The 23056-nt window shown below is 45.0% G+C and overlaps 1 protein-coding gene and 1 long non-coding RNA gene across 3 annotated transcripts; one reads left to right on the forward strand and one right to left on the reverse strand.

Annotated features, from left to right (window-relative positions):
- Nucleotides 1-7064: 7064 nt before the first annotated feature.
- SOCS2 (suppressor of cytokine signaling 2) lies at nt 7065-9664 on the reverse strand. Of its 2 annotated transcripts, none has more exons than XM_050908429.1 (2): nt 9520-9664; nt 7065-8516 (listed from the first exon to the last, which is right to left on the reverse strand). In XM_050908429.1, exons 1-2 carry the CDS (start codon nt 9662-9664, stop codon nt 8068-8070), a joined length of 594 nt encoding a protein of 197 aa, XP_050764386.1. In that variant the 3' UTR covers nt 7065-8067. The 2 variants fall into 2 exon arrangements, 1 of the variants encoding a protein (XP_050764386.1); XR_007767516.1 differs by lacking the exon at nt 9520-9664 and adding an exon at nt 8757-8807 and having other exon boundaries at nt 8468-8516.
- A 9759-nt stretch (nt 9665-19423) lies between these two features.
- LOC127012536 (uncharacterized) lies at nt 19424-21441 on the forward strand. The gene is made up of 4 exons (XR_007766025.1): nt 19424-19474; nt 19812-19883; nt 20980-21058; nt 21374-21441. It is a non-coding gene; the product is annotated as an uncharacterized LOC127012536 (long non-coding RNA).
- The last annotated feature ends 1615 nt before the right edge of the window (nt 21442-23056 follow it).

Here is a 23056-nt window from a genome sequence, read left to right on the forward strand (position 1 = left end):
TTGATACAAATAACCTCTAGCCAAAAGTTGAATGCAGAATAGTTAAAAGCAGGCATCAAATGTGAAACTTTTGTATTCATTCCAGAAAAAAAAAAAATCTGTGCAATGAATTGTAATAAAAAACCTGCAACTAATATTTGCAAAATGTGACTCAGTATTTCTCAGAATTTTTAGTCCATTTTCTTTAAATATATGAATTAATGTAGTTCTCTGGTTTTGAAGTTTAAATTCAAGATGCTTTGAGGAGACAGATGAAATACTGCAAGTCTCTAAATATTTATTCCAGACTTACAAAACTTGTTTTTAAATGTAAAGCAACCACTTTAATAATGTGAGAACAAAGAAAATGCACAAATTAGCCTGAAAATCAAACATTGACAAATAAGTAAAAGGAATTTAAGATTCAAGTCTGAAACCTTTTCCCAAAACCAACTTCTTTTGTTTGCAAATTACAGCATATGAAATGGTTGTCTAGCATTTTAGATAAAAGACTGGAAGGTTGGCTTTATTTAGGGGGAGAATAACTACTGCTTTTTATAATCTTCTGTTTCTTTCCCAGGCTTTGAACTGGAAAAACTCATATACAGTACTTATATTTTTAAAGGTTCTTACTTTCAGGTTAAGCTTTTCAGGAGCTAGTAATGGTTCGTGGAAAGTTTTTACAGGTAGCCTAGCAAGAGATTTGCCACTGCTTATACTTTTTCCATACGTCCTGTTTTCAGACAAAAATACCCTTCAATTGAAAATTCACTTACTCTGTTTTGTTCCCTTTCAAAATGAAACCTGTCTGCATGCATGGTTGCAGTGGGCTCGTTCAGCAGCCTGCAGTAGGCACTGCATCCTCCATCAGGGGAGTTAACAGATGAATTTCCAGAAAACAGTTACCTTCTCGCAGGCAGTTTCCCTCGCAGACAACACGCGTCTGAAGCGCTTCAGCTCACGAAGGAGCTGCGATGCCACTTCCACTGCAATCTAGTTAGACAAGAATCTCACTTTCCTAACTTACTTTCTTCTCTCTTCCTAGCAATGCAGCCAGTCAAAGATACTACCATCATTGCAGCTTAAGTTCCTATCAATGTTAATTGAAATATAAGCAACTTTTCACCCCGTGCTGATAAATTACAAAATGTTGAGTCCACTGCCCACTTTACAGATGGGTAAATTGCAGCTAATGTAGGCTCAGTCTTGTTTAATATTGCTCTTCCTAAAAGAAAATGAACTGGCTAAAAGTCCCATAAACAATAACAGTTGATCCACAACTTATTCTGCCCTCCAGACTGTGTCAAGCAGCACACTAGGTAAGAAAAAAAGCAAATGTATGATGTCTGTCATATAGGTGTCCAGAGCAATCCCTCTAATTTGGAGATCCCCCCGAGACAAACAGTGTGGGTACAGAGATTCAGCTGAACAGATCCTGTTTCAGGGCTGCAACCTGAAGAGACACAATTAAACTGTAACAAAGCATTTTGAAAAGGGATCTTCCAGCTTTCAACTACCAGTCTTACAACTGTTTCTTATATAATTCTTGTTATCAAGCCTGATCCAAATTACCTCAATAAAGTCAAAATAAGAATTTGCACTGGGCTTTGAATCTTTTCCCACGTTTAACATACCTCTGCATTTACTATTTGTTAACCGACAGTGCACCAAATTGCGATCCTCAGCTATGAAACATCAATTATGGAACAATTTGACTGAAAACAAAAGGATTTACTTACATAAACCCTGCCTGCCAGTGAAGGAAAAATTAAGGCAGGAACAATGAATTTGGGTTTTTTAAAATGCATTTTGTTCTTTGCAGCACTCAGCACTAAACTTTTCCTGGGTGTTATCTGTTTGAACTTTTTCCTACTAAATGCCAGCTTGTTCCTTCTGCTAATATAAATAGCTTTTGCTCCTGCATTTTATTCCTCCTTAATACCACAGAAAGTAATGGTATTGTTTTGGTATTTCAGTTCCTGGAGAGTTAATAGCTCCAACTCTGGAAGAAAACAAAACAGAACACAGGTGCAATCCTTTTTTTAAATAGGATTTAAGCAGAATAAAATCCACAATTTATCAGGCAGATTAAACACCATAATTATGGTGATATGTTTTTACATTTCCCTAGACTTTCTCAGAGGCACTGGCTTCTTCAAAGCCCTGTAGATAACCTGATTAATAAACACAGTTAATCCCTCCCCGCCTTGGCAACCCTGGGACCAGGACGGACTGATTTTGCTATAAGCTTTTTTTTTTCCCCCTGAAATTCAGTTATCTAGCCAGACTTTGTTTATATATGTGGTTCCAAACTGTGCTGATACTAGTTACTCCCCTGGAGCTTTACGCTGTACTAATACACCTTTCAGCATCGTCCTGGTCCTGAGGGTTAGTTATTTGATACGCCTTGTGAGAAGTGCCACCTCTCATAGGAGCTGTGGGCTTTGCCATGTTCTTTCCCTTCAGTCCCTTCTCAGACACCAAAAGCCAGACAGATAATTCCCTCCTCAGCAAGCAGAATAGCTTCTCGTCTGGTTTCCTGGCAGCTGTGTTCTACCTAGCTTGTAGCGTGCCCCCCGTCTTAAGGCAGCAGATCAGGACCAGCGATGGTCAGCACCGGTGCCCTTCACAACCCCTGGCAGCACCAACTCTGCCTCCCGGTTTCTCTGACTGATCTTCAGCCCGTTGTAGAAATTACCCAATTTCAGCAATACTGTGGCAAGCTGCCATGTTGTTGTAAAGCGAGCTCAGACCTTGGTGAACTGAAGTTATGTGTCGGTGGAATGATGTTTCCAGGCATTTTCAGTCATGCTACGGGCTTAGCAAAATACTGAGACCTGCTGAAGTTAACACTAATAAAGAAGTGGTTTTCAGGAGCTCAGCTGAGATACCAAAGTAGCTTGTCATCCCCACTTCCTTTGTGTATACAGCACTAACCAGCTCAGAGCTTTCAAGTAATTTCTAGTTATTCTATTTGGAAATTTTATGGTTTATGTACTAAAAGTTTCCTTTATTTCTATAGCTTTTAAAAAATAAAATTTCTCCTTTGGACAGAAAAGTTTCTTATAATTATTGAGAATCAGTAATACAACTTTTAGAATCCCTCAAGCCATTATTTCCTCTAGCAGCCAATATGATACTTAGATTTATTTTAATGACAGCAAAGTCAGCAGAAGTTTTATTTTACTTTATTTTAAATGACTGTTAGACACGACACCCACGTCTAAAGGTATCTCTTCCCATTTCCGTCACGTGTTTTGGCTTAAGAAGAACAAAGCCCTGACACCACTCGACTTACTTTCTGCTAGATCCTAAGCTTATAGCCAAAGGAAAAATCCATAGGAATTTTATCAGGAATACAAGAAAAAGCTCTTGAATACAGCATGTGTCGTGGTTTAACCCCAGCCAGCAACTGAGCACCACGCAGCCGCTCCCCTCTCCCCCCTCCCAGTGGGATGGGGAGGAGGATCGGGGGGGGGAGGAGTAAAACTCGTGGGTTGAGATAAGAACAGTTTAGTAACTAAAGTAAAATGAAATACAATACTAACTAATAATAAAAAGATATAGTAATAATAATAATGTAATGAAAAGGAATATAATTAAAAAAAGAGAGAAATAAAACCCAAGGAAAAAACCCAGTGATGCACAATGCAATTGCTCACCACCCGCTGACCGATGCCGGAGCAGCGATCCGTGCCTCCTGGGCAACTCCCCCCAGCTTTATATACTGAGCATGACGTTCCATGGTATGGAATACCCCTTTGGCTAGTCCAGGTCAGCTGCCCCGGCCATGCTCCCTCCCAGCTTCTGGCACACCTGCTTGCTGGCAGAGCATGGGAAACTGAAAAATCCTTAACTTCAGATAAGCGCTACTTAGCAACAACTAAAACATCAGAGTGTTATCAACAGTATTCTCACACTAAATCCAAAACACAGCACTGTACCAGCTACTAAGAAGAAAATTAACTCTATCCCAGCCAAAACCAGGACAGCACGTAAGTAAATAAAGTTTTTCTACGATCTTTAACAAGGTAATTTACCTACAGGAACACTTTGCTAAGACACGAGAGGTGGCTAAGGTACAGGAATTCAGGCAACTACAGAACCCTGTCCTTCCTATCGTATGTAGATTCTGTTTTCTTAAGGTGATGAGACTTTTATAAGAGTCTCAGATTCTAAAGCTCCACAGTTTTTAGTGAGGAGTAAGTTCCAGATTGGTTTACGATATAAAAATAAACCCCTCTGCACCCATATTCTAGTGAACAATTTTTCCTTCTTGCTAATAATTATATATTGTTTATCTAGAATGTGGTTACATAAAATATAATTAGGACAATACTGATGAGATCAAATTAAAATAAAATTACTTCTAATGCAATGGGTGCAGCTGCTTGGTTACATTCCCACTCTACCTACCCATCTAGTACTTGAACCACTTTCTGTCTCTGGTGATACTAGCAGCAGGGAAATACCCATACAAATAAAATGGAGCCATAGTTCACACTTCTGCTAGGTTTAGTGCTAAACTAAATACAGTCACCAATTCCATTTTCATCATTCATCTTGCAATTATTTATTATTATTTTTTTCAAGCATCACATTTTAGGATTGTGGGATTCTCAGCTTTCCTTTAATTAAAATGAAGAGGTTTTCAGCAACTAACATTCCAAGTATAAGCTGGAGAATCTGAAACCTCAAGACTCAAAAATGAAAAACCAAACCAACACATGGGGTGAATAGAAAGGCTTAGGATTAAAGTCCTTATCTTGATTTTTGGTTGACTCATGGGCATTGAACCTGTGAAACTGGCTTCACTGAACACTCTGTAGCAATTCAAGATGACATATATCAGTTGGAAGTAATTTTTGGAATCTGAAGGGCCAGCAATTTAAAAGCTAGTGCTGCGAACAAGCCACAACAACATCCATAAAGTAAAAAAAAAAAAAAGGGGGGGGGCAAAAAAAAAGCACTGGAACTTTTTTTAAAATGTTTGGACAACAGAATTGTGCCTGAAAATTCACGAGGTCTACATGCAAGATTTTTGCACCACTGTAGTCTAATCATGTGCTGCGCTTGGATTTTTTGTACCAGAACAAGTCATTCCTCTGTGCTGCGTTAGAATGAAGCTGAGCTTTCAGCAAGCTATAGTGTGGTTTAGTTTTACTAGTGCAGTGCATCAACCCTAGGGCTGGCATCCTAATGAGGACAAGAACTATGCTTTCATACGAAGAGGACTAGTTCCCCCTCCAGTCTGTTCAAAATATTGTTCACTGCTTCGAGCACACCATAGCTACAGACCCTACTTTTCCTCACAATCACTAATACGAATGACAGGAAGTATGCTCAACGTTTGGTGACTTGATTCCACATCGCAGCAACTACTCTTGATTATTTACAAGAATCACCACCTTGCACTTTACTAGCACTCCTTGTCTTCCGCCTGCCGTTTGCCCTTGTGCTTTGCAGAACCACTATCAAAAAGCCCAGCGAGCTGCCCTGCGTCTGCCCCACGTCGTTCCTCAGAGCTTGGCTCTGCCGTGGGGTATACCTGGCCTGTGACTGCTTACAGTAGGCTGCCAGCAACGAGCCATAAATCACTTCTTCCGTGTGCAACACGACTGTCTCATTGCACCCCAAAGCTCTTATCTTCTCAGTCTGCTTGTTCCCGCATTGGTATTGGTGATTTTAAATCCCCAGGCCAGGGGCTAGCCTGGAGGGAGCTTCTTTTGAAGGACCTTAGTATAACGTGTTCTCCACTGCAACCCCAGGCGTATCACAGCTAAGTATCACCTTGGCTAAAAATGCCCAGTAGTAGAAGGTTAACGTAGCAGCAGATTAGAGTGTTTCTTACTGTGACATAAGTTATTCCATATAGCAGCTATCTCATCTTGAGGTAGAGCTAGACAAGAACTGCTAAGAAAACAGATTCATCAGAATGAAAAGCGTTCCCAGGAATCCGGTTCTTTCACGGGCACTGCTCACAGGAAAAGCTCCTCAGCTTCAGGGTGGCAGATCCTAGCAAGACAGATGACGAGCACAGAAGAACCGCGTGATTACGACACATACCTGGAATACAAGAGCTCCTCTGGGATGGGAACCGGAGGGTGGTCGCCGTGTCACGTGAAAAACTTCCAACAATCTGCTGCATTTTGGCAGGGCACGGGGAAAAATTTTGTGTAACAAAAGCCTTTGTTTTGTTTTTCAGGAGAGTACTCCCCCCGTTTCTATACTAAAGCTTGCATTAAAAACAGGGAGAGAGAATTGAAACCGTGGAGGAGGAGGAGGGAGGAAAGCCACCTTTTGCACAGAGAGAACAACGACGTACCGAGTATCTGCCATACCAAGGGACCGTCCTCTCTGCCTCGGGTCCTTGGTGCCTTCCTTGCCTCCACGGCCGTGCTGCTCACTTCTGGCAGCACGTTAATGACAGAACTGAGCGCAGAACGCTGGGAGTTTAGATGCAACGAAATAAGCTGGTCAGTGCCCCAGCGTTTATGAGAAGGGACAGAGCATCTTGACAGTACCGCAGAGCGGTTAAGTCACAAGGAAAACAAGAAGATTATTTTATGTTGCTTCTATTTCAGCCTGGGCAGGGCTAGATTACAGCAAGTCTTGACAACCCTCCTTGTTCAAACACAGGTCTATTTGCTTTAATTAAAAATTAAGCTAGGGAAAGAGTTAAAACTGTGAGACTGTTGACTGAGGATGAGCCTATGTCCTGGTTTCTGTCTTTACTGCTCTCCTACTACTCTCATCCTGGATATTTCTTCTATTAAATACTTTACATGTAGACTGAGGAACGGTTACTGGGGGTCTTAGTCCCTTCTTCCCATTTGGAGGGCTGCTGTAACAGAAAAAGCAATGTCCTATGCTAATACCTAACTACAGGAATTCAGCAGGCAGCCTCTAAGCCACTAATCTGAACGTAATCCAGCTATACCTTTGAGCAGCACCACAAAGGCAAAGCAGGGGTATTCATCCCCACCAAGACGTGCATTTATTTGAGTATTAGCTGGGAAATGATAGAGGTTTGTGAGATCACTGTTTCCTGAATAGCAGCAAATCCATACATACAAAGATTAGGAGATTGTTGCGCAATTTGCTTTACTTTATTGAGTAATAGTCTGATAGCTACATTGGTGAATTAGAAGAAAAGAAAAAAAAAAGAAAAAAAAAAAACAAACCCCTCCAAAAAAAACCCCCACATCGTATTTCCCCACATTTTGGGAAACAAGCTGAAGAAAACATTCTACACTGTAGAAGACAGCTGTAACTGCTGATATCCATGTTTAGACATTGGAACTGAGCAACTGCAATCTGCAGCGTACAGTCCTAGAGCCTCAACCAAAAGAGGCTTAACAGTAATAACATGGATATATCACCACTTTGAAGATGTTAACATGTTAAAGATTCTGGGATACCAATCTGGTATAATCAGCAACATACTGGGTTCCTGTGAAAGATGTGGCATTTCTCCTTAAGGTCAGCTTTCAGAGAACTTTGAAAAACAATGTTTTAAACTGATTACTTACAGTACTCCTTTGCTTGCAGAAAAGCACAAGAATTATAGTTCAATAAAAACTGAATACATGATCACTTTTTTGACTGGATTTGATTAGTTGCATAACTTTGGCACGATTATCACAGTGTGATCCAGTTAAGCTTTCAGGATTATACAAACACCAGCACCAAATTAATCTTGGAATCAGACAACTGAGACACTTATGCACTCTCATACGTCTCTGACCACTTCTGCAGTCTCTCCCGGTCCCACTGCTTCAGTCAGCATTTGACAGTGCAGTATTTTATGCCATTGACAAAGCAACACAATCTGGACAGATTCCTGGCTTCTCTCCCCTCGCAAGAATAGCATGCCACCTTGTCGAACCCCCGAGGATGCAAGCTGGGATTATCCTACATAAAGTCTCCCTTTGTGGCATCTGAAATAAAAAACCTTTCCCCCAGAACTGCCACTGTTTTGATAGTGAATTCCATGCCGAGTTATACAACTGGTTACTCAGTTCTTTGGCTGATTTTAAGAATTGCATTTGAAAGTTACTCTACATTAGAGGCGTTTAGAAAAGATATTTATACCTGGTATTGGTACTCTTTCAAGTACTCTTTTAGTCTTGTCGGTAATGGCAGCTCCCAGATCTGATTTGTACATTTGTTTATAGTTATTCTGCAGCGGTGTTGCAGAGATGGAGCGGACGTATAGAGAGGTTTGTTCAAGTAGAGATGAACTGTTCCATTTGAAGGTGTTTCGGTTCTGTCCTTGCACATAAGAACATAGTACTCAATCAAATGCACAACGCTGTTGAACTGTTTAAGTCTAGATCTGACACAAGTGATAGAGTCCAGTCTAAACTTGCCATCTTGATATTCTATACGTAGATTGGTCGGTCCCGCTGATGTTTTTACCGAAATAGTCAGTAGATACTCTGAATGTGAACTGTCCCTAACCAAGAAGGTCCCTTCGGGGGCATCCTGTAATCTCTCTTTGGCTTCAGCCACACTCATGTTGCCCCAGTACCACCCTGTTAAAAGAGGAGAGAAAAAAGGCTTTTGTTTATTCCTGTTTGTTTGTTCAAAAAGCTGCTCTTTGGCTGATATACTTGTAATAACCCATTTCCTTTGTTGTCTGAAAGCTTAAGTCCTCCAGGCATTGTAAATTTTTATTTGCTATTTAAATTCATTTGCTTTACAGTGTGTCTCGTTTTGACAGAGCCTTCCAGGTCACTGTTTATTTTCATATCTATGCATACTCAGGCACAAACCTTCCTGCAGCGTCCTGCGAGGCTAACGCCGAAGCCGCCGACCCCACGGGCGGCCCGTAAGGTAGCAGAGACGCGTCCCGCGGCCCCGCGCTGCGCACACGCCGGGGCGAGCGCTGCGTCCGCACGGCACACGCTGGCAACCCGCAAAAAGCCCGCTTTTGGCAACTCTAGGTAGGCTGTTGTTGAAATGAGCTTTGTCTAGCAATCGGAAGCAGAGAGGGGTAAGGAAACAACTTCGGCGCTGCGGCTGCCGTCCTAGCGGGGAGGCGATGAAGACAAAAGCCCTTCCCTCCGCCCGCGGCCAAGCACCGCGTCCCGCGGGGCCGGGCGAGCCGCCGCCACGCCGGCGAGCGGAGCGCAGGTACGCGGAGCCGAGGGGATGCGGCGGCGCCGCCGCCCGCTCCCCACGCCGCGGCCGCCCCGGTCGGCGGCAGCGCCCGGCCCTCGCCCGGCCGGCGATCCCGGGCTGCCGCCGGGGCGCGGCGCTGCCGGCGCGGGCGGTGCTTTCGCTTCGACCGCCGCAGCCCGGGGAAGGTCGGAGCCGCCGCCGCCCCTCGCCGCCGCGGGGCCGCGACCCCGCAGCGCCGGGCGGCGACGGCAAGCGTCACCCCACCACCCGTTTCCCCCCTCGGCCCGGCGGGGCTCCCCGCCGCGCCGCTCCGCCTCCCCCGGGACCGCGGCGGAGCGGCGGCGAGCCGGGCACCCCGGCGAGCGCCGCCGCCCCGGGCGCTCCCCCCCTTCCCGGCCGGCCGCCCGGGCTTACCTGCCCGCCGCAGCTCCTCCATAGCTGCGGCCAGCTGCGCCGCCTCACGGGACTCCTCGGCAACAGGCGCCGCCGCCCCGGGGTGCCCCCAGCGCGCCCGGGAGCCCTCCGCGCTCTCCAGGGACCCGGCGGAGCGCAGGGTCATGGGGGGCGGCGGCGGCGGGCGCGGCCTCGCTCGCACGCAGGTCGGGGGCTGCCCGCGGGGAGAGGGCTCCGCTTCCCCGCCGCCGCCGCGGTGCTCAGCGCCGCGCCGGGTGCATGGCCCCGGCCCCCGGCCCGGGCGCCGCCTGCGAGCGGAGAGAGAGCGTGGTTAGCGGCGAGCCCCGCGAGAGGCGCTCCCGACGCAGCCCGTGCGTTTCTGGCGCTCCCGCTTCGGAACTTCCCAGCATCCAGAGGAGGGACCCGAGGCGAGAGATCACCTCCCGGCGGAGCGGGGGAGGGACATCTCCTCCCCCCGCCGCCCAGCCTGTCCCCGGTTCCCCTCCGCCGGGGACGAGGCGGAGGCGGCGGCCCGCGAAGGTGGTCTCGCTTTATCGCAAGGGCAAACCCGCTGATGCGCCGCTCCCTCGGCCGGGGTAGGCGAGACCGGCCGGCAGCGCTGGGGGGGGGGGGGGCGTTTGGGGAGGGAGGAGGTCGTGGGGGAGAGGCGAGCACGTAAAGGTATGGGTGGGGAGGGGTAACCGAGGAGCAGGGCAGGTCCCAGACCCGGCGCTGCCCGGGTTGCACGCTGTGGTGCGTAGGAACGGCACGGCACGGCACGCCTTTCAGTAAGGTCATACGCGAAGCCGTACCTCTAGGAACGGGATCCCGGCGTGGGCCGTGCTCCCGGGGTGGGAGCGAGCCTCTCCCGGGCAGCGGCGTGCCCGAGGGGCTGCGGGGCGGGTGCGCGGGCAGCGCCGGCTGCCGGGGCTCGCTGGCCGCTTGGGTACGGGAAGGGGCAGCGCGGTGGAGGGCGCGGTATATTTAGCGCGGGGCAGGAAATGTCCTTTCCCCGTTCCACTAAATGCTGATATTATTAAAAAAAATTATCTTTCCGCTTGGCTGAAGAGAACGGGAGGGACAAAAAGAGCCTCTCGCGTTCCCACCGTCGCGCCGGGAGCGACACGCAGCCGGGCAGCGCCACCGAGGGGGAGCCTAGCCGGGTGGGCCGGGGGCGGGCAGGGGGTTCATGGGGAAGACCGGGGCCCCCGCCGGTGCTTGCGAACCGGGCAGAGTCTCTGCCTCCAGGTGCGCAGCAGCCGCCAGGTGAGGGGTTATGCCGAGTCACAAGTTCCGCGGCGGAGCTCAGAAACTTTTCCAAATTAAACTTTAGTAGCAGCCGATAGGTTGCTCTGCCGGGTTTCTATCGCAACATATGCGGGCACACACACGGCAAACCCCCCGGCAAAGCCCATCCCCGTCCCCTTCTGCCCCGCGCAGGACCTCCCACCGCCGGCTCGGGGACGGGGCGCAGGTGCGCCTGTCACCGGAGCGGCTGCGGAGCCGCCGGCCGCAAAGCCCCGAGCGCAGGTGGGAGCCGCCTTGCCGGGGGTGCCCGGGCGCGACCCCTTGTGAAGGGGAAGCGCCGGGAGCGCCTGGCCGTGAAGTGCCGCCGCCCGCGGGAGCTTGGCGGGGGCAGAGGGTTTGCGAGGCGGTAGCAGCTAGCTGCAGCGGGGCGTCCTCAGGCGGGGACGAGGAGCGCCGGAGCAGCCTGCCTCCGGCTCCCAGGGAGCCTTCATCCCGCCTGTCGGCAGCTCCGTCCCGGGAGCAGGGCGGCAGGCTTCCTGCACTCGAGGAGCGGCAGGGCACCGGGCGCGGCGGGGAGGAGGGGGGGGGGACGGACGACGGGACTCACCCGGGCTCGGCGGGACGGGGCTAGGGCCGCCTGAAGGTGGGGCGGTCAGGTTGTTCTCACTCCCGGGGGCGTTGAGGGGCCGAGGGGGCACAGCACCCGCCGCCAGGGAGAAGCGTCGGGGCTGTGCTGCGGCAGACTGACAGGCTGCCACTGCCGGAGGAGGATGGTGCTCCTGGGGAAACAACACCCTCCGCTCCCTCCCTCTCCCCGGCGCGGGCGGTCTGTTCGCCTTTGATTGCGAGGCGAGGGCATCCTGCCCCCGCCGCTCCCCCCCTCCCGGGATGGCTACATACAAAGGCTGCTTTCCAGGAACTTTCCAGGAACCGCATCATGTGACAGGACCCGCTCCGGCGCCTCCACCGTGATCGCGGCCAGCCGGGGCCGACGCACCGAGCCGCCGCCCCTGTCACGCCGGGGCAGCGGTCGCCTAACGCTCCCCCGCGGCACCCCCCCTCCCCGCCCCCCTCCCGCAGAGCCGCGGGAGACGGGCGGCGAGCAGGTCAGTGGCCGGGGCCGCTGAGGTACCGGCGCGCGGGCGGCCGTTGGAGCCCGCCGGCGGGGCCGTGCCTCGCGGGGCGGCGCGCGCCGCCCCGCGAGGCACGGCCCCGCCGGCGGGCTCCAACGGCCGCCCGCGCGCGGGCCGCGCGGCACCCCCTGAGGTAACCGGGCGAGCGCGGGAGCGCGGCCTCCCCCCCCCCCTTCGCGGCGGAGCGGGGGCGGAGGGGTGAGGGGCGCCCGGCCTGCCCGGCGCCGGCAGCCGCGGGCACCTGAGCGCGGCGGCGAGGCCCGCCCTCAGGGCCGGGAGCGCGTCAAGGGCCGGTGCCAGGAGCTCCGTGCCAGGGACTTGCGGCAGCCGAAGCTCCTGGGACACCCCACCCTGGTCTCCACCCCCCTTCACCCTCCGGCGCTAAATACCTCGTTGCTACAAACAGCCATTACCCGCCGATGCGCGCGCCGCTCCTTCCCCCCCCCCCATCCGCGATTTTTTTTTTTTTTTTTTTTTTTTTTTTTAAATAAACCCGAAGCTGTTTTTCAGCATAAAGATGATTGATTGCGCCGCGGGTGCTACTCGGTAACCAGCCACCTTCCGCCGCTACCCGGGCGACCTCGAGCCGACTTTAGAAAGACAAAAAAAAAAGGAAAGAAAAGAGGGGAAACAAAGCAAAAGTAGCCGTATTAGTCGCACCCCTGCCCCTGGCTGCAGGTCAGGGCTCCCTCCAAATTGCACGGCGGTGTTTGGGAGGAAGTATTTTTCGGGTTTGACGGGAGAAGGGTTGAGGGATGTCTTTTTAAAGTCCTCAGGAAAAAATAATATAAAATAATACAAAATAATCTCGTTAAAAATCGGGAAGGGGGGAAGCCATTGTTATCAAAGAGATAAATGAATATGTATTAGGCTGGACGGTCTGGCTGAGGGAGCGGGGCAGCACCGGAACGCCAGCTCCCCTGCACAGAGAAAGCTCTCTCTGGGACACTCCTGCCTTGGGTCGTACTCCCCAGTAACTCCTGAAATTCAACGTTTCTTAAAAAAAAAGGGGGGGGGGGGGGGGAGGACCGTGGAGAATAGTACCTGAAGGCTTTTTTAATAGATATTACTTATAATTTTTAAACATCAGGGGATAAGTGAGGAGTATTAGAGTTCTCTTAAAAAATAAAAGTGCTGTATTTAGTAATTAAGCAGATTCATCTGAGAAAAAAAAAATCTACTTTGTTAAGTGAATTGGTCAGTATGGTTTCATCTGTTTGTAATGCCTGGGTGCTTTTGAATTTAATCATTTTATGAAAAAAGGTGGTTTTAATCACTGACAGCACCACAGATTTAAAATGAGGTCTGAGGAACAAACATGGGCTTTATTACTTAAGCATTCTCAGAACGGGTTTAAAACAATTTAGGTCTTGAAGGTCATTCTTGTTCCTGTTTGCATCCATGCAGTTCAGATAGCCAGATCCAGTCTCCAGTGACTCTTGTGGAATCCCCACTAACTTTTCGTTGGATAGATGTGAAGAGCAGAGAGAATATGTCAGTGTCCTTTGAAATTTAGTTGACAGTTCTGCTACCGATGATGTGAGATCTTGCGTAAAATCTGATTTACTTTTTTGGAATTGCACTGGCTTCGCTATGTTCAGAAGAACAACAACAAAAAAGGAATACAGATCTATTTTTATTACTAAAATAATTCCATATATGTATATGCAGGCACAGAGCTTTTGCTCAAAAATGTGTTATTTTGATATAATAGTGTTCAAATTAGGGCTGTTCCTTTGAAGTTCACTAATTCATCTTAGAGAAATGGAATGCATCTTGTCTAGATGCAAAGCTGCTTTTTTACAGCTTTGCTGTAGTTCTCTTTCCCTATGTTATTTATTAATGGCATTTTTATGTGGATAGTATCTCAAGACTTCCTTTGCTTCTGCTGTTTATTCGTCACTTGAAGTCATAATAATTTGTTTCTAAAACCACAGCTGGCTGCTATAAAGGCAGAGAGAGGAAGACCACGATTTATGTGGTGAATGAGAAACAAGAACAGAAGAATGTAATAAATATTTGTTACTTAAAACTTCAGATATTCTTATGAAAAAGGTAGCATAAAAATTAAATAGGCAGTATATCAGCAGGATCTTTCCTAAACAGAGCTCTGTTAATTTTTTTTTCATGAGAAGTTAATGTCTTTTAAAAATAGTACTAAATATCTGATAAATTTACAAGAGTAATGAAATTCAAACTTAAAAACTGCAAATCGATCTTTAAATGACACTTTTGGCACCTCATAAGAGTACTTCGGTTCACAGTTACCTTTATTCTCTGGTATGAGACTTCCATAAGTACTATAGGCTGGGTGGAATAAGTTAGTATTTCACTGTTTATTTCAACAATGTTAGTTAGCTGGTTTTCTCCTCTGTCTGCGTGAGTCTTTCACACAGTCACAGGGGAGAAAAAAAGTAATTTTTAAGGGTAAGAAAAGGTGATTAAATTAAATTACTTTTGGGATTATGGGCCACATGTGGTGCATGAAACTACTTTAAGCTACTTTTTAGCTTCTTTGGCATTAGGATGTTTAATACATGCTTGGTCTGCCTTAAGTTTTTTACTATATAAAAAATTAGAATGGAGTAGGAGAAAGATATGAAATGGAGAAAGAGAAAAGAAGCAGCAGACTGAAAACTTAGCTTTCCATCATGTAAACAAAATAAAGTTTTTTAATTTGCCATGTAACAAACAGTAATTCTTCTAAACAGTCACTAATATGAAGAGAAAACTAGTTTATACAAATGGGGATTTATAATTTGTAAGTACAATTCAAACCAAGTGCTTTATTTATTTTTAGCCTGCATGTTTTGGGGTAGCAATTCTAGGACAAATATTGCCTGTATGTATACAGTTACGAGTGCTTCTGAGCCAGTTTTAAGAGGCATGTCATCCGACTGGAGATGAAAGGCACAAACTTACGGAACCTCTGATTTCTTTTCCAGATACTTTCTACTGTGCATGAACGTTTTGGTTTGGGCAGTATATCATCCATATAGTAGATATTTTTAATCGAGATTTGTATTATTAGTGAAAACATGAACATTAAGAGTTCTTGAAGATCACAGGCAGAATATATTATGTTTCTGACTTGTTTTCAAACATATGTGCTCAAAAACAGAAGGGGAGGGACGAGTGGATTTATTTTTTATTTTTCCTTCAGGCAAAAATCCCTTTCATGACCAAGGAAGGGGGCAACAATGTTTTTACAATAGTGTGAAGTGCCTGTTGCTAGAAAGGATTTTCACTTTGTTCCTGAAAAGTATGCCAGATTTACTGGAGAGCTAGCACGCTGATTTATTTATATAATATGATGTGAGCAGAGGAGTGGGTAATGCATTTTTGGCCCAGCTGATTTTGCTAAATTTGCTTTGATTTGCTGAAAAGGTTTACTGATTTATTTAGCTAGATTTATCTAGCTACCTGGAAGAATACAAGGGGCCTTTCCTTGCTCTCTGCATCCTTACTTCCCGAAGATGCAGCACAGAATATCCATTATCCACGACATACCATTTGGTCAGATAAAATCCGCTTTAGTTAAAAGGCCAGCTATTGCTTATCACATATGTCTATTTATTGACCATATTTTGACAACTGTTTACCTGAACTGATCTAAGTAACAGTGCATAACTGCCACGGTTCCTCCCTGTCCTGTGATTACAGTGGTCAGGCAGCATGCCTGGTTCTCAAGCAGAGAAATACGAATATTGAGCCTTTATCTCAAGCAAATTAGAACAAGTTAATTGTAGCTCCACACCACGAACAAGGTGCACAATGCGAGCCCTTAGAGAATTTCTCACTCAGGAGTCAGGAGGAAGGTTTGCTTATTTCACAAAGAGTTCCTAAAACATAATAAATACAGCAGAGAGAAGACAAGTATTTTCATAAATGGGATCACTCTGCTCTTTCCAGCTGCCCGAGGAACAGAATGTTTTGATGAAATAAACTATGATATATACCAAACAATTTTACTCTTAAACAGCTGCCACCTTATTTGCTGCCATTTTTATCTATTCAGATGTGAATGCTGTATCTTTCTTGAGAATATACATTTGGTAAAGGAGAATAATAAAAAATTCAGTGGATAATTTCTATGAATCAGTGGTGTTCTAAAAGAAAACCAGCACTTGTAATTGAAACACAAACCATCAAGAGATCGCACTGAGAGAGCACTACTTTGAAATAACATCCACATTATTTTCTTTCAGAGACAGTCGAGAAAAAGAAGGATCATTTCCTTTAGTTCAGTGCATAGGTAGACGGATAATCACCAGCGAGCATGAAACTCTGACCATATAAAGGTGGCATTTAAATCCTTCTCTCATCTCATCATGTGCTTTATACTATTTAAAACTTACGGTAGCATCTAAAGGCCTCAACTGCATTGAGTAAGAGGTTATCTGGACACACTTAGGATCCTTAATTAAGGAACATTAAATGTAGTGCTTTTATAGTTTCTCTAATTTACTATTTACAATTTAAAGTAAAAACAAAATAACATAAAAATGATTTGGCTGGACTTGTTAAGGAAAAGTGGAATGTGGCGACACAGGGTACAAACTATATAAAAAAAGATAATTTACACAGCAGTTTTCACCTTATACTGTGTTAGGCTTCTTTATAAACAGAATAATTCTGGTCTGTCACTTTGTTATTTTGTGAATTATCCAGTTTCACTCTTGACTAGAACTAGCTAAGTATTGCTGAGAGTTACTTGAGGATAATTTGTAAATATACATGCTTTGACAGCATTTTCTTCCCTATAACGCTTCCTTTTTATGAACATGATAGAAAATAAGACTACTGGCAAGAACCATTTTGATAGCAGTCATTTTAAACAACTACTAGGAGAATATTTGCTATGGATTTCAATCTTCAGATTATAGTATAAGATGCTGTGACTGTAATATTTATTTACCTTGTTTTTTTGGCTGAGAAAGAGTGTATAGGTGTATATATACACATACACCTGTACATACACATGTTCACAACCATGCTCTTTGAAGTTCTGGATTTTTGGAGAAATATACACTCTTGTCTTTGTTTTAGAAAAATCCTAGAGATAGCACAGCTGAAAGTACTGTGAAATCTTGCATTCTCGTCCTAGGTGCTGCCAGAAAAAACAAGCCTTTTATGCTTGAGGAGGCTTGGGATGTTTTCTTGCCAGTTGTGAGTCCTACTTCTCAAAGTAAAAGAGAGCGAGTAATGTCTATGAAGAAAGTTTTCCTGACAGACAGCATGCAGGCAGCTCTCCTGTGCTCTGGCAGTCCATAAGTAATTAAAGTTCCTTTGTTGGCAAAGAGTCAGTTCTGAAACAAATAAGGAAAATTAAAACAGGTGATGCAGTGGCTATCTCCAAAGGAGAGAGTTTTGAGTGCAAAGTAAAACGAAGATGAAGAAGAAACTGGGTTGTATGTCTCTGAATAAATCGTCTCCCATCAGAAAAAGATTAATTTTAAATCACTGTTCTAGTTCTTGTATTAAAGATGGTTTAATTCACCCAGAGCTATTTGGCCTTGAGGATGAATTCCTACAATTAAGTGTTTATGATTGAAAGTGCTGCCATGGAAAGCAGACAGATGAATATCATTTCAGGAGTATTGTGAATCATTAAATGAGTTGTAGAACCTTTTCCTCGGCATGAGCCACTTTTAAATTTCAGACTAAGGCTATAATAGACTTCAGCATAAGGCCTGATGTGTTGCTGTATTTAGAAGTTTGAATAACAGGATAATCAACATGTACTAATGTGTTTATATAATCTTAAACTTCTTACAGTTAATTGAAAATATGCTGCCCATGGTATGTGTATATGCTGCTCGGATCAAATAAATTTTTCAGATCAGCACGTTAAGTGTTAGTGTCAGGTAATGAACTTAACCTGCCCCTGACGTGTTGGCGTCTTTTGGCTCAAGATAGGCATGGCTGGTTTCCCCGCTTCAGTATAAAGAGAGGCTGGACATGGAATGTCATACAAACCTGAACAGATGACAAGAAAACAGTGCTAGCTGCCAACTACCTTCTCTCTCTTTATTTATCATGATGAGTGTTTGTTTTTTGTCAGGAAGGCTCAAGGCATCGTCCTGTAACTGATTGGCATGTTGGGAGGACGTAAACTGAAATACAGGCCAGACAGACTGGCATTTTCTGGGCTCAACAGAGGAAATAGACACAGGGCTACTCTTCCTGGTTAAGGAAAGAGCGTTGGTCCACAGCTCGCCTTTTCTTGGCACTGCCTGTCCATTCCCAGGATTGCTTGCCCCTCCTGTAGGAAGTTTTGCCAGGTATGTGGGAATTAAAGCTCAAACAGGAGTAGATAAAATTGGATAGACTGCTTGAGGCAGTTACTATCTCCCCTTATACCGTACCTGAACCGTCCTTCCCGTGGCTCTGACAGAGTGCTGCCTGCAGCAGGGGTGAGAAATTAACTCACACATCTCCTCCTAAGCAACTTCAGCTTTCAGTCTGGTGTGTTAAGATCAACCCCAGTTTCAGCGTGGCTCAAAACTGCGGTTGTTCAGGAGCAGCTTCATGAGCTGTTTGGTCGTGAGGTGGCAAATTTGTCACGGGGTGGGGTGAATGGTTGGGGATGAGAGTAGCAACTCCTTCAGCCATCTGATTTTAATCCCTTACCATATGTGACTTGAAGTCCTTAGATGCCCTCTACTGCCATATACCAGAATTAACAGATGGCTCTCTGTAACCAAATTCAGATTTGCTGAAGTTTGTTATTATCTCTCTTTGTAAATGAATGGGGGAGGGGAAATAATAGCCATAATTATTACAAAATATGCAAAGCCTTTTATAAAGTGTGAGTTTGGGCTAGACGTCTTTTCTGACTTTCAGTGCCATTGCCCGGTATTTCAAAATTTTAACACTATTTTTAGCATTCTCTTCATAGCTCACTTCTCTGATAAATTATCCCTCTGGGAATAAATTTGATCCAGAAAGATGCCTGAGGCACAGCAGAATTTTTCCCCAGCATTTGAGGCCACATCATGCTAGACGGAAGGAAGCTGCAAAACCTGCTGCTGTGGTTCAGCCTCTGTTCTGGGAAGGAACTGAAGGATGCATTTAGCCATTGGATGTATCGTTTGCGTAAGACAGAACAGCAGGCAGGAGTCTGTATCTAAAATGGAACACGAATGACATTTCTGTCCCACGTTTGCCTGCGTTATGACAGTTTTTGTGTGCTGGCAGGCACAAAGCAATCCCAAGTCAAACAGAACTAATCCTGGAGGGAATCACTGTACAGGCTCTTAAGAATCAAGTGTTTCTGCGGTGCTCGAGCTTTAGCTGTGTTGGTTGTATCTACTCCTTTTCCCTTCTATAAGGAAAACCCAGCAAAACAATCCCGCCTTTAATTCCCCAGGCCAGGTTCCTAACGCTGATTTGACTGAGTGGGTTTGGTCCAAATGAAATTAGCAGCCACGTTTTGTGTACGTTTTTAAACATGCCTCACCTCTTCTGAGGACAGTCTATTACTGTTCATTTTACCCTAGGTGGTTGCCAGTGATGTTACAGATAGGAGCAGGCATGGCAGGAGGGAGCGTGAGCTTTCCAGTGGAACACGTGACAGCGAGGATCTGCTCCAGGTAAGTGAAGGGGGACATGTACAGAGGACATGCAGGCTAATAAAAAGATAAAGCTTGGGTTCATTGAAGGGGTGAGCTTTCGTACTATGCTTTCTTTTCCCTCCAGCACAGTCCTCCACTTTCAGGCACACACTGATCTAGAATATGCTACTTACATTTTTCAGGAGCTTTTGTAATTTTTCTAGAACATAATCTCAAACCAGCAGAAGTCTACAGCAAAATCTTGTTGTGAATGGGGGCTTTGTTCTGTGAGACTATTTCTGAAAATGCCTGGCTCTCTGTTAGCCATTGCATAAAAGGCTGAAACGTGAAATTGTTCATATGCTTTTGTTTTCAGCGTGTTCACTCCTTCAATCCTTCCCCCCGTTTCTCCAAGAAGTACGTGAAGCTCTTCAAGTCCTCCTGGCAGGTGGGCTATATATTGTTATGGTGGCAAACCTGTGAAGCTATACCAATTTATACCACCCGACAATGTGGTCCGTTGCATATATTTTTACTAGATCCATATTTTTCCAATTTCTTCATGTTCTTTCAATGGCATTTTTTTTTTTCTCTGTCCATCAGGGAGTGGAATCCTGTGTCCAGAGAATGTAAATAACAGCTGTTTCCACTCAATTTGCATTTATATACTTAACACTTCGAAATAGATTATTTCTAGAAGCTTTCACAATGTAGTCAAAATTCCTACTTAGTCAGAGGTACTAGTGAGATGTTAATGAAACCCCTTTGGAGTGGCTGATGGAAAAGATGCAGCAACAACAATGAAATTCCGCAAACAAGACTGATCAGTTATGCTTCTGACAGTTATACTTCAACAATCAATTGAAGCATATCTTTTAATCTCCTTGGGCATTTTCAAGATCAGTTCCTTGGCCTGTTCTAAGGGGTGAGAGAATGCCAGGTAAGGAGATGAATTGTTAAAAAATCTGTGCTGAACTGGTAGTGTATTTCAAGAAAAATTAATTTATTGTATAAGTGCAGCTGAAAAGGAAAAAAAAACAAACAAAACAATACCTGGCAAGCTATGTAAAGTGAAAAGCTTATTTGCCAGTGTCACAGATTTTTAAATAAACAAACCCCTTATGTCCTCAGAATAACTGAAAAACAACTCTTTGGTTTTTTATATCACTATTTTCTTTTGTTGACATTTCACTAGCTCTGAAATGGAAACAAGGCATTTTTATTTAGTTATGCCTAAATGAAGATTTTAAGAATTATATCCAATTATTGGTTTTTTTCTTCAGAAAACTTGGAAAGCCTTTCACCTCATTATTTTGCCAAATGCCTTGAACCATTTTTTTAGATTTCTTTGATCCTCTGAAGGCTGAGAATTGCAGAACATTGACATTTAGTGACCTTTGGTACGGTTCATTTACTCCGATGTGGACTGTTGAAGAAGATGCTTGCTCCTAAATCCAGATTTTATTTGAAGTTATAGAAATGCACTTTCTTCTCTGCATATTTAGTTTTGTTTATCCAGAAGAAAAATCCTTTTATTTTTACAGGAGTCTCAACTGGGGCATCTCTGAACTGGACTGGACAATCCCAATGACTCAAGTTGTTTAGGGAACAGTAATTACGCATGTGAGTTTCTGGTTTTGCGTGTCTCGATAAGCCTGTACCAGACTTATTCAGACTTAGTAGTCCAAACAGACGAAGACAATCTGAGCTCAGGTTGTCTGTAAAAATGATGTGGGTCCCAACTACCTGATTTCAGAGGGCATGCTTGTATTTCTAAATAGTCCCAGATGCCAAGAGGCTTGGCTTATATTCACACTAGCTGGGGCTAGTTCCCTCCAGAGCAGACTCCTATATTCACATCCCACAGTACTCCTTGGACTCTTTCTGGTGCCCCTATAGACCCAACATGTAATTCTGATTTTTTTGTCTGTCTTTCAGTTTGAAGTATCTGAAATTATGTGAAACTGTACTGCAGCCTGTGAGAATGGTGCTTTCCTAGCATGACAGTGAGGGTATGTATTACGCGTTCTGGGATGCAGTAACGTTTGAGGGTGCACAGTCAGCTTGAGCAGTTTAGAAGAGCACGTAGGGTAAAGTCAAACAAGATGTGATCTTGGGAGCAGTGCTTGGTGTGAGCTCTCCCTGCAGGGGCATGCAGCTATTGCTTTGAAGAGGGCTAGGTGGAACAGGGGGAAGTAATGAAGAGGTGTGGGGATCAGCAGCCGGAGCTTGAGCTTGCTCCCCAGCCTGCAGCAGCAAGGACGTGCTCAGAGGGACCCCGAGTATCAGTCTGCTGTTGGGGACCACCTCTGACTGAGGTAAAGTGTAGACACAGGTACTTTGGACTGCAGGATAAACGCTTCACTTAAAGAAATATAATGCTTCTCATGTATCATTTCCATGAAGTCATGAGTTAAAGTCTTGGTCATATTGAAGCAAAACACTCACCCAGTTCCAGCGATGCAAGGTTTTGCCCTCAGACTGGACAAGGACTGGCTAAGCACTGTGTAGGTACTAACCACAGCTGCTCTCCATCCGGACTGCCACTGCTTTTCCCTTCACAGGCCATTGTGTCACCTTTCAGCCTTACCAGTGGCCTCTTTGGGCTCATTTCAAGTATTTTCCTTCAACAGATATGGCCATATAAAGTCAATGAATTGTAACCCATGCAGCCAACATATGGCATGTTTATTTTAGATTGGAACATAAAATATATGCTCTAGAAAGGGAATTTCTCTGCTGTTTTTCTTATCTCTCCTGTTTTTCTTATCTCTGCTTGTGGTGAACTTACCATGAATTTTGTTTGCACTGTGCCTTTACTCTGGATACAAAATCCTTTTTCTTAATCCAATTCCAGAATTTGTGGAACTCGCTGCCACCTTCAGTTTCCCCATCACTAATGCCAGGATTTTAACTGTATGAAAAACGGTGTGGGGAAAGGGAGCTTTATAAAAAATGAGGTATTCTTGGAAAATAACAAGTGAACCCATGCTTAAACCAGTCAGGATTAAAAATTAAAAAAACAACAAAAAAATATGAGAAGGGATGTGAAGCCCTATGCTACTGTATACCGACCAACTGTTAACTAATTAGGAGTCACGGAAAATTTTTTCCTGGCATTAGTTTATTATTCAGTTGAAATCCTCAGTGTGTCTAACTAAAGCAGAAGGTGAAGATGACTGCTGCAGCACAGCTCTGATCCAGTATAACACCTACAGATGTTGACTTCAGAAAAATGCTACTTATTATTTGTTTAGACAAATACAACATAAATTTGAATAATGAGAAAGACTAGCAGTATTTAAGAAACACTAATCTTTACATGAAACTATGAAGCTTTGTTTTGTTAGCATTAGTGAGTAAGAAATATATGTTTGTACAGTTGGGTCATGCTTTAATAGTTTAATCTTTTACTTAGGTTAATTTTTATTCTACATGATAATGGCTTAATGCAGTAGCTTAATTTAACAGTCACTTTTCACTGTTCATTTAAATTTTCTGTGATACTTACATGGTTAAACTTTTACTAGTTTTGGCAGAAGAGATGCTAAAAAACAGCTCTTCCAGAAATTTTTTTCTGATATCTCGTATTTTGCTGGTAGGGAGAATCTTTTGCTGAGG

This window comes from Gymnogyps californianus, chromosome 1, assembly GCF_018139145.2.
Source record: "Gymnogyps californianus isolate 813 chromosome 1, ASM1813914v2, whole genome shotgun sequence".
NCBI lineage: Eukaryota > Metazoa > Chordata > Aves > Accipitriformes > Cathartidae > Gymnogyps > Gymnogyps californianus.